At 44.1% G+C, this 11,116-nt stretch overlaps 1 protein-coding gene across 1 annotated transcript; it reads left to right on the plus strand.

Annotated features, from left to right (window-relative positions):
* The first annotated feature begins 2,377 nt into the window (after positions 1-2,377).
* On the plus strand, positions 2,378-8,612 carry LOC144468709 (uncharacterized). Its single transcript, XM_078178375.1, has 2 exons — positions 2,378-2,392; positions 4,377-8,612. The coding sequence occupies exons 1-2, from the start codon at positions 2,378-2,380 to the stop codon at positions 8,610-8,612; spliced, it is 4,251 nt and encodes a 1,416-aa protein (XP_078034501.1).
* Positions 8,613-11,116: the final 2,504 nt, after the last annotated feature.

Raw genomic sequence — 11,116 nt, forward strand, 5'->3', positions numbered from 1 at the left:
TTGTACCTCATTAAACCAACCTTTCGATTCTCCTCAAACCCCGCTAACAATGCGTCATTATCATCCTTTCTTCGCCGGCTGACAGTGAGATTGCTCAGAATTTGCTGTAAAAGATAGGGATCTCGAAAGATCTTACTATCGGCAATTAACTACACAGCGCGGGAAGAAATTCTAAAAAAAAGAGGAAAAATAACTGTTCATTTTCTAATGGAAACTTTTCTTTCGTTTCATGACTCGGCTACACTGTGTAATGCAAATACAGAAACGCGTGACTCCGATGCGCGGAACACCTGTTACATTCACCATGGTGTTACCACTGCTGAAAGTTTCGGGAAAGGGTGGGAAACCATTCATTTTATTATCATGATTACGTTTGACTTTCTTTTTTTCGATCTTAACATTTCGTTAACATCCAAATTGATAAATCTGAATTACTTTACGATGTTGCATTGTTTTGTACCTCCTTGCTGCAGACATTTAAATTATAAATTTTATGCAAATATACCGAGCGTGAGATATTCAATTAAATCTTCTAAGATACAGGAAAATAAAACTAGTGCTGTCCAGATTGCAGATCTTTATGCCTGTTAATTTTATGGAAACCTAGCGAAATATTCCTGTTATAGATGGAGAGATTCCTTGTGGAAAAAATTAAATAGAAAATATTCTTTTCTATCAATATACATCTCGTTCTGTATTTTTGAAGTTATAATTAATAAATTGTTTTCAATAAAAAAATACTAATTACTTTAAGAGTTACAATGTTTATAGCTTAATTGATAGCTAATTCTGAAGTTAAATTTTTAAAAACTATTGATTTATCAATATGGAGGTAATTAGAATTTATGATAAAAATGTTAAAATTTGATTCAGATTTTGGTCATTTAATTATTCATGCATCTTTGGAATCATGAATATTTATGTATGTGGGACGATTTACTGGTACGGATTTATGAATATTCAGGGAAAATATATAAATTCTCTCACATAATTTATTTGGATTTTTATTCATAAGATAATTTATAATATATTTCAGCTTCCTCTGTTAATACATTTGATATAATTTAATCATACGACTTTTACGATTCAATCATTAGCTAACTACTCAATCAATATACCTAATCAAGATAAAACTTCCGGTTTGACAATTTTTATTGTTTCATTATTGAAATACTAAAGATATTTCCACTTGAAGTCATTAAATAAATTTCGTTATTCGAACACATATTAAATAACACTAACATGAATTAAATAACATGATAGCGTCGTAAGGTATTTATAAAGAGTCTTTTTTCGCGCAATGATCCGACAAGAAAAAATATTCGAAGGGAGAGATAGCGAGGACGACATTTGTTATGCAACAATCCACCGCAAAAACTGAAATCTCGTAGTCAAAGCAAGAAGAGTAAGTGGAGGTGATACGTTTGCGAGGCTGTGGGCAATTAGCGTTAATTGTTTGGTAAGATAGAGATGGACAAACAACGGGCGATGGTCGTAGGGCGCAGTTAATTCCATGTTTTCACAACGAGAGGCAACGATGATATCTCCGCATATCTGCAAAGCACGGCAATTAGACACAAGGCATTAAACTGTGGCGATTGCCAGTCCGAGCGGCCTCTTACACAGCCGAGTATAGTCGCAGCATACCGACGCCAGCCGTCGTTTCTATCTTGTGAAGCTGGTTGCATCGGGAGGAGCGAGCGCGCTGTGCATAATGCGTGCGTTTTAGAGCGCATAAAATGCCTAACGGAAAACTACTGACCGCATAGGTGAATCCTTCAACAGCTTGCATCGCACTGTGCTAGGCCTCCCAAATCTTCGATAACTTTGTTCCCTGCGAAACGCACGCGCGACTCATTTGCTAATCTGTATCACTTCGGAGCACTCGAACTTTCAAGATCGAGGAACAGATACGCGACATGTCGTTAGAGCTAATTGTATTTAATTACATTGACATATCCTTCGGTTAGACACCAGCTGAGACAAGAATGAATTTCCCTTTACTATCAAATTTGCCGTTGCTTCCACGGTAATGACCGAGGATCGCATCCTGCGCTTCATACGGACAACAATTTTCCCGCCGTAGTCGCGTGTCGCGAATGAAAGTATCCTCCCGTTGGTGGACTGTAGGATAATATTTAGAACGATATTTTTCACTTGACCACCGGAGTGTATAAAGAAAATCGCGTGTCTACTATGTGGCTCAGTTCTCGCGTGGAGGTTCGCCTCGCAGGGTCCTACGGATTACAGAAGCTCGGGGAACAAAGCCACGGAGCTACAATCAATGTGTTCTACGCGAAACTCCGTGACACTCGGCCCTTCCTAATTCTGTGACTTTCCGTGCTCGAGGGAAACCGAGGCCGCTTCGTTCGAGAAAATGTTGTTCCATCTCGTAAGTAGACGCGACGACGATCATCGTGTGCGAATTTGGCGTCTCACCGGATAATTTCTCGAATTCCACTGTGAACCGCCCTTAGGTTTTTCAGTTCTTGCAACTGCTACTCGGTGGCCCGTTCTTTTAATATTAGAATTCAATTACAATCGAAAATTTGTGAAAAGTTTGAACAGTGTTACCACCAGGTCAAAAATAGGTGGTCATTGCAGCATAGAATCGAATTAGATTGGATGGATCGAATTTATTTGAATTTTTCAAAATTGGCTTTCAGAGTATATCTAGGCGCCCGCGGGTCTGTGTAACTGGCGCACTTTCTTTCTTAATATTTCGACATCGGTGTTTTCCCTAATTTACTAACTGTCCGAGATGGCCAATTAACAGAAAGACGTTACTTTCCTCCTGCTCGCCGGCGAATGAAATCTTCCGTGTCGGTCTATTCTGATTTCTTGGAAAGTAGATTGAAATTCTCCTATCGTGGATCTCTCGCGCCGTGGTTCCTTGGCAGTCACAGCTATTAACCATGATTATTTCTTCTTATATACCCAATTATCTGTGGAACACACGAAGCACACCGTGTTCGAGATTTCTCTAGAACCCCTCGACAATGGCGAACGCGTGACGGGAATTCAACCGTGGCGCTGTTGGATCGAAAAACATCTTATCAAGCTGATCTCCATTTCTTTCCTCGTTACTTACATTTTCCTTCTTCGTATTTGTCATTATTTTACATTTACATTATTTTATTTTTACGGTCCAATGCTTCGGGGTGACAGAAACAAAAGGCTATTCTCCAGTCGGTTACTGTCGGTGAATCACGATTGGCAAAGGTGCCAATTAATTTTCAAATGTAAGCCGAGGACACGCTCGCCCGATTCAGCATTTTTGTTAGTCGAAGCAGACGGTGTCGCTTAATCATTCAATGAATTACACAAGACTGTCAATTCGAATCCAGCCACTTCGAATCAGTGAGAAAGTACTGGAGGATCTGCTTCCGTGCACATTCAGTCCTTGACCGTGTAGTGCATACGCACGCGGCCTCACATTTTACTTTTCTATTCTGCTTTTCTTTTCTAGGTCAGCTCCTTGACTGCCACTTATTTTCGCCGATGAATCCGTTTAGCTGTGGCATTATCTTAAGTTCCCAATAATCGGTGCGCTTTCTTCTTTCGTGGCTTTCTTCCAAAGCGCACTCGCACCCCACTGTTTCCTCCATGTCGTCCACGATGGATCCCCAAAATTCGAGATCATCGTGGTAGCAGAACAGAAATCGTTTAAAATGGTTCTGAATATATAGCAGAATGCCTAAAATTGCATCTCCTCTTCCAAGCTTTTCTTTATATAGCAATGCATTGGTCGCAATGAAATAAAAACGTACCTTTTATATTTTTCATATTCAATTTAAAATTTTAAATATATTATACGCACAATCAAACTTGGAAATTTCATGTCAGGGATTTAAGATTTTAAATAAATTACACGTATAGTCTCATTTGGAAATTTGATGATAGGGGTAATTTATTAAAGGTGTCATAAACGAGAAGCAAAACTCTAGCGCCAACCTAGTTTCAGTTTCCACTCCGGTGATGTATCTTCTTCCTGATCATTCGCTTTACAAGTCGAAAGGCAGTACCAACGGCTGACCTGATAAGTAGAGCGAAGTTTTAGCCATGAATTATTTCTGAATAAACAGTTGGAGTGACCCTTGGGAAAGGTCAGCTCTAAAGTTTTTCTACACGGTAGTATAGACCTTTCGGAAGACCGTCACTCGCAAGAATTCAATTTAGCTGATGGTCTCGAGCATCTGTAAACACTACTGACCAGTAAAACGCGGAGAGTGCTCGAGAACGGCCATCGAAGTTCCACATTGGCCCCCTTGACCGGTCCCGGTAAATTGGCTGCGATAATGGGCGGCCCTGTCCGCTGGGTCGACGAGCCAAACGGGAGCTCTCTGTCGGCGCTAATCATTTCGTATTCGGTGCAGGTTGTTCTGTTATCGTTGAGCTGGCCGCACGTAATAGGGACGAGCGACGAGGTAGCGGCTACCGATCAGATCGCGACGGCGTCGGAGAATGTGGCCAAGGCGGAGAAGCTCGAGCGAAACCAGGAGAAGTTTCACGATCAGCTGATAAAATCTATAATAGACACGACGGTGCATTATGAGAATTCGAACGGGTTCGTGCCGATGGTGGGCACCTCCACCGCGAAGACGACCGATCTGATCGATCAGCTGGAGCCAGCGAGCAACGTCTCTTGGACGAACTCCTTGACCGAGCCAAGCAACTCCACCTCGGATGACAAGGAGGCGATCAGCGACGAGGAGACGCTGGGCACCGAGGACACCGAGGACCCCGAGGGAATCGAGAATGATCCGGCTTATTCCACCGAGGCTAGAATATTCCTGAACTTTCCTAGCCTAAATGTCAACAACCGCAGGTCTTTCGAGTACAGTGGTAGACAGAACGACTTCGAGTTACTCAAGGTTCGAAATGACACCCCTGTCATCGCTAATTACCCTGACTTCTACGAGGATCCTACTTCCGCCGAGACCGAGAATGGTCCGACGTCTTCGCGCCACAGGAACAAGGCAAGGGGACACAAGCTGGATGATTATATGGGAAACTATGGCATGGTTTCGAGCAACAACGGGGAGACTGCTTACAATCATCGTTATTCTCCGAGGGATAAGGAAAAGTCGAGCCAAGAGAAAGTTCCAAGCAATTATCATCAGCAAGACGCCATCAGCTACGACGGTCACGGACAGAGCGCTACCAGACAGAATGGACAGGCGTCGTCGTCCTTGTCGAGGACGGCTCAGGAGGTGAACAACCCTGTGAAGAGCTACGATGGTGTTTACGATAGCATGGCAGCTACTTCTCAAACCAACAAGAATCAAAGACTCTCCAGTCCCGTCGTAGTTGCGGAGTACAGTTACGAGCAATCTAGGATGCCTGACCCGGGCATCGATGACTACCAGACTTCAAGGTTCATTGATTCAGCTAGCTCCGAAGTGTCCCAACAATATACCATCAATAATAGGGACGGCAGGTTCCGAAGCGACGAAGATTCCAGGGACGTGTCCGAAGACGGGGACTATGTCGACTACACGGAGAGACCCCGAAGGGTACAGAAGAGCAGAAGACGTCCTTCCAGCGCTGACACGACGAAAAAACTTCCCAAGGAGCACCGAGGAACGATGGACGATAGCATGGAGTACGAACACCAGGGAAAACGACATCATTCGTCGAGGACGAAGTCCCATAGGCAGAGAGTGAGAGGAAATTCTTGGTCCGATGACAACAGACACCGTGACCAAGACGACAGCTACGAGGAAACGAGGTATGACGGCAGAATGGCAGAGACTAGACATAGTCCCAAGTCGCATCAGAGCAGTAAATTCGAGCCTAGCAGCAGCTGGAACCAGATCTCCCCGAATCTGGAGATTTCGCACTCGAGCGGCGTCGAGATCGGCCAGTTGGAGAAACCCAAGTTCATAGTTCCAGTTAAAGTGAACCTGGTACCTCTGGGCAACTTTGACCACGCAACGGCCCTCGGAAATAGTCAGGGTTTTGACATGTCGAACGCAGTCTTGCAGAACATTGTGTCGGCCACGCCAGTGAACTCCATCAGCACACCTGCCTCTGTAATGAGTACCTCTCAGAGCATGTTAGACGAAGGTCCGAAGTACAGGGTCTCGACACCCGTGCCCGACATTGTCGTTGGTCAGAGCAGTTTTCAAAATTCGATGCAGGCGGTCCTCCCGCACATGAACGACCAGGACAAGTACTCGACGAATATGAAGCAGCAATACGTGTCGAGCACGGTCGCTCCCGTGTTCGCTGTTACGCCGAGCGTGAGTTCCAACTTGCAGAGCATCCCCATTCAAGGCGTCCAAGCGACCGTCTCGCCGAGGCCTAGCTACATGAACCAGATGCAACAGGTGCCGACTAGTCAGGGAAACTTACCGCAGTTGATAGTTCCTCAACCGACTCTGCAGACCATGCCGACCTTGGTGCAGACTTCGGTTCACTCGCCGCCGGGCTTCAACATCCAGGTGAATCCTCACGGCATGCACGGGCAGAACGTAGTCGGCCAAGGGAATTTGCAGGTACAGAATATTCCAACTATGTCCACCGTGACACCTACTACATCTCAGACTGTCCCGGTCACGAAGATTAACTTGGTGACTGCTGATTCCCAGAACAAGAAGTCTTTCTATCCTGGCTCCACCGCGAACTTCTTGGCTACCGCTAGCTTATCTTTCGGACAGAGCGAGCAGAGGCAGTCTTCTCTAAACGGTGACTCTTACTATTTGCAGAACGCGAACACTCAACAGATTGTCAAGCCACCGGCGAGCCTCTACCAGCAAGTGATGAAGAACGTAAACATAGCCCCGAAAACGAAGACGTACATCCAGACGACGCATCTGTTGCCAGCGATGCTGCAACCAGTGCCGACGGTCACTACTATAACTGCGAATGCTGGCCAGCAAACGGTTCAAGGTACCAACTACATGATTCAGCCTCCTCGAGAACAGCCGCAACAGTTCGTTAATAATAACGGCATGTCGACGCTGCGGAACGTCAAACTGCCTTCTTTCACCTATCAAATGATCGATAACGTTGGTAGTCATAGCACGAACAATGTTAACTCCATGAATGCGTTACCAGGTGTTTCAGGAACCGCAGAGAATGCCCAGTTACCCTACGTAGGCACTAGGAACGTTGAAATTCTAAATCCGAATATTAAACCCAGTCCAATCGACGGCACAATCATAAACACCTACGAGGCGATGCACTATCCCGCTGCGGTTTTCACCACGCCATTCCCTATGTTCACCACTACCAGTGTCGTAACCTCGAGACCGGCAGTGTTGTCCACCTCTTCAGACTCCAGCAATGTCCAGCAGAACCTAGTGAACTCAATGACCGACGCAGGCTCGAAGAACTACGCGGGCGATCTGAAAGCCTACCAATCTCAAGAGAGACCCATGTTCAACCCCATTAACTTCGTGCCAAACATGGACGTTGTGAAGAATCAGAATGCCTTGAACAGCAAGCTTCATGCTAGCGAGCCGTTGCAGCAGAACCTGAACCTAGTCCCACTGATACCCGGGGGAAACTTCTTCAAGCCGTCCATGAACGGGCAAAGTGATCTCTTCATCAAACCGAAACTGAACTCGGACTTGGAGACCTACGCGGAGCAGATGTTCAAGGAGTCCCTGAAGACCATATACAACTCGCAGAAGTGGAACAACGACAGAAAGCCCGGTGGTCACCGACAGAACGCGACTGAGTCCGACATTGCTAAGCTGAAGCACGAATTGCAGAGGTTGAAGGCTTCGTTATCAGAGTCGAAACGAAACAAGGACCACGAGGCACATTACAGCGAAACCAAGCCGCAAACGGCCGAATTCTCGAACAAGAAGCCCGATGCCGAGCTGCTGGCTGCTCTGGAGCAGATGCTCAAGTCTCAACCCAGTGAATCGTTGCATGGCTACTACGGAAGCGGTCGACCGCACAGACATCGCAGACCGGGTGATTCCGATAAGTTTGGTTTCGGGTCCCATAGCGACTTTAGAGACAACAAGCATGTCAGAGACTTTATGGGACCCCCGTACTCTGGCTCCCGTGGGAAGGGGCACTTCCACGACAAGCCGGGCAAGAAGAGGCCCAATTCCGGCCCGTCGAGGTACAACGGTCCCAATCATTTCCACGGGCCCAGAAGTCACTCCAGGCACAACTTGTCCCCTAAATCGGGCGGACTGGAGACTTCTGCGACCAACATCGAATCAGGCTTCATCGAGAAACCTCAATTTGAGAATTACTACGAGGCTGGGCACGCGGAGTCAAGGAAACCACCTTTCGATTCGTATTCTTCGTTCTCCGGCTCTCCACCAGAGAGAAACGGTTTTTCGAAAGCCTCCGGTAATCATAAAATTAGCAAGGACCGTGGAATCAACCACCCGAAGATGCACAACTTTCTTGGGCTGTTGATGAAGAATAAACAGTTACCAGTCAGTAGCAGCAATCAGAATTACTTTCGAGACAAGGACCAGTTGACGCAGTTCTTCGAGGACGAGAAGCTACGGTCGCAGCAGTTGTACGTCGACACCATGAGAGACTACATGTACAAGCTTTCCGAGAACAACGCGTACGGAAACATGGGTCACAGTAGTCCCAATGCTCGGAGATCTTTGACGAACAAGGGGAAGGTCTGAGACGCGTGCGATGAAAGGAAGACGACCAGTGTTCTTCTCTAATTGTATATTTATTTCCGCTTAACGATGCATTCTAACGAGTAAATGGGAGATTTAGAAAATCAAAAGAACGACAAATTTGTTTTTGTACATTGAAAATAATAGCTGCGGATGCATTGTAGAAAATTTATAGTCTAGTTTAATAAGGAGTAGGTAATAAGTGTATTGTACTTTATTTGATTGCGATTGATTCGCCCCCCGTTCAATTTCCGTTCAATTAGAAACTTGCTTATGGACAGACTGTAGATCTTATGACTGAGAAGCACGAGTTAATTGGTGATTGATTTCTTGCTTCAACCGGCGTAATAACTCATGAACGATAGAACAGCGTTGTTAAATTCTGATATTTTTAGTGTTTCGTATTTCAGCGATTCATTTTAGTTCTAAATGCATAAAATCCGCAGTCTATTGATGGATTCTGTCGAGTTGAATTAGGGAATATTTGAAGATCAATTGGCCGAGACTGAAGGAGAAAGCCTTAATTGTTTAATTCCGAGGAGTTATCGATTGTACATATTAATTGTAAACCAGCAGATATCTTCTTTGGTCCGGTGACTCGTTTGCGTGGTGTGCTCTTTCGACACTCGAGCGAATCTTTTGCGAAGGGAAATTAAACTACATTGTAACTACGTATAATAAGCCGTGTGTTGCCTTTATGTGATACTTTCGCTGAAAAAGTAACGACATAAAATTAGTTTCATTACGGTCCACAATTTTTCTCCGGTAGGCGTCTGCTACCAGCGAGAAATCACTAATTATTCATTACTCTCACCTTTCTAACGTTTTTTTAACGAGTGTTTACCGACGAACGATCACTGTCATCATACCTTATACGTGTGTAAGAAAACAGAGAGTGCAATAAATTGTAAACGTTACCGTTTCCAAATGCATTTGTAAATACTGTTGCGGCGAAAGTGTTTCGCGAGATGAATTTGACATCGACCTTGAGTTATTTTCACTTAGCTTTACAGGGTGCGCAGGAAAGTGTGAAGATCTTTTTCTCTCCTTGGAACAGAATACGCCGCCGCAGCACCGAAAAGTCCCCGGATTTCTAGCATAATTTTTTGCTTGGCGGCCGAGGCATAATGCAAACAATAAAAAAGTCAACAATCAACGTTACGTCGACGTTTATTCGTTCGGAACAGGGTGATTCGATGATATCGCATGGTTTGCCAGTTGATTACCTCCCAGACATGGGCATTAATGGTCAGAGACGCAAACCGTATAATAAACTTTCGAACATCGCATTATTTGCCTTACCACCCGACGTCGTTTTACGTCATCGGTGCGATACGAATTATATACCTCGTAAACAATTTCTTTATCAAACCAAGCGTCAAATTAGAGATGCCCTTGGAGAGAGCTGCTTATTTTCTTTTACTCAAGCAATTGTCTAATTATGATTTATTTAGCCGCTGTTGCAAAAACGTAATTGCAGAAAAATTGTTCGCTGTATCGGACAAATTCATACAACTGTGGTAGTACATCTTGTAACAAATTAGGTCTATTGTTTTCACTTCTGTGTTATTTTTTTTAAATTACAAAATAATTGCAATCGTATTAGAATTATTTAATACGGGTTCGCATCTTCCCGAATCATTGATTCCCATAATTCGAAGACTGACTCTAGTCCTATGTTCCAGTATCCTGCGCACGTCATGGTGAACAATGAACAATTTGATTCGTAACAGATCAAACGCATCGCGCCTCTATCTCTAGCCGCAGCCGGCACTTTCTCCAGAAATGGATGTCGGGAGCAATTAGAAACAAATTCTTTTACAACCGCTAGGAATAATAAGTCCCCGTCATTTTCTAGAGGCAGTGGCCAATGAATATTTGCCGGATAATTATAGTGCCGCCGCTTTGATCGCTCTAGCGTACCTACAGCTGCCGTCGTTCTCTTTTAATTACGATTATTATGATCATTACAACTGAACTTGGATATGTGTTGCAGTCGAGTCAAATAAGCATGAAATTTGTTTCTTTAACACAGAACGTGCTAGTAATTAAAATTATACATCTAAAGGTGAATTACTGCAAGACGTACGTATTAATTAATTTGCGAGAGCGAATTAAACGCTAAAGAATTGAAATTGTCAGTGGATAGATAATGATTATCAGGGCTCTTAGTTCCAATAAAATTTTTCTACCATTTATTCATGATAATATCGATCTCACGTGAATGTTGAAAGTAAGAGCACTTAATATAAGAAAGTCGTGTTAAACAATCTATAACGCACTTCTTCCGATCGTTGCTCCAGTACAGAACGTTTCAAAATACGCGGAACAGTTCTTTTATTACTTAGAAAAGTTGTTTCGGAGAAGATAACATCGACTATACCTTGTTTAAAAAAAAGAAATTTAAAGTACACTGCCCTCTACTCACTCCAATTACAGTGTTCTCACTTCGGAATGTAATATTGCTACAATAAAATGTAACTGTTTCATTAACATCTCCACGAATT

Source organism: Augochlora pura, chromosome 4 (genome assembly GCF_028453695.1).
Source record: "Augochlora pura isolate Apur16 chromosome 4, APUR_v2.2.1, whole genome shotgun sequence".
In the NCBI taxonomy this organism is placed as follows: Eukaryota; Metazoa; Arthropoda; class Insecta; order Hymenoptera; family Halictidae; genus Augochlora; species Augochlora pura.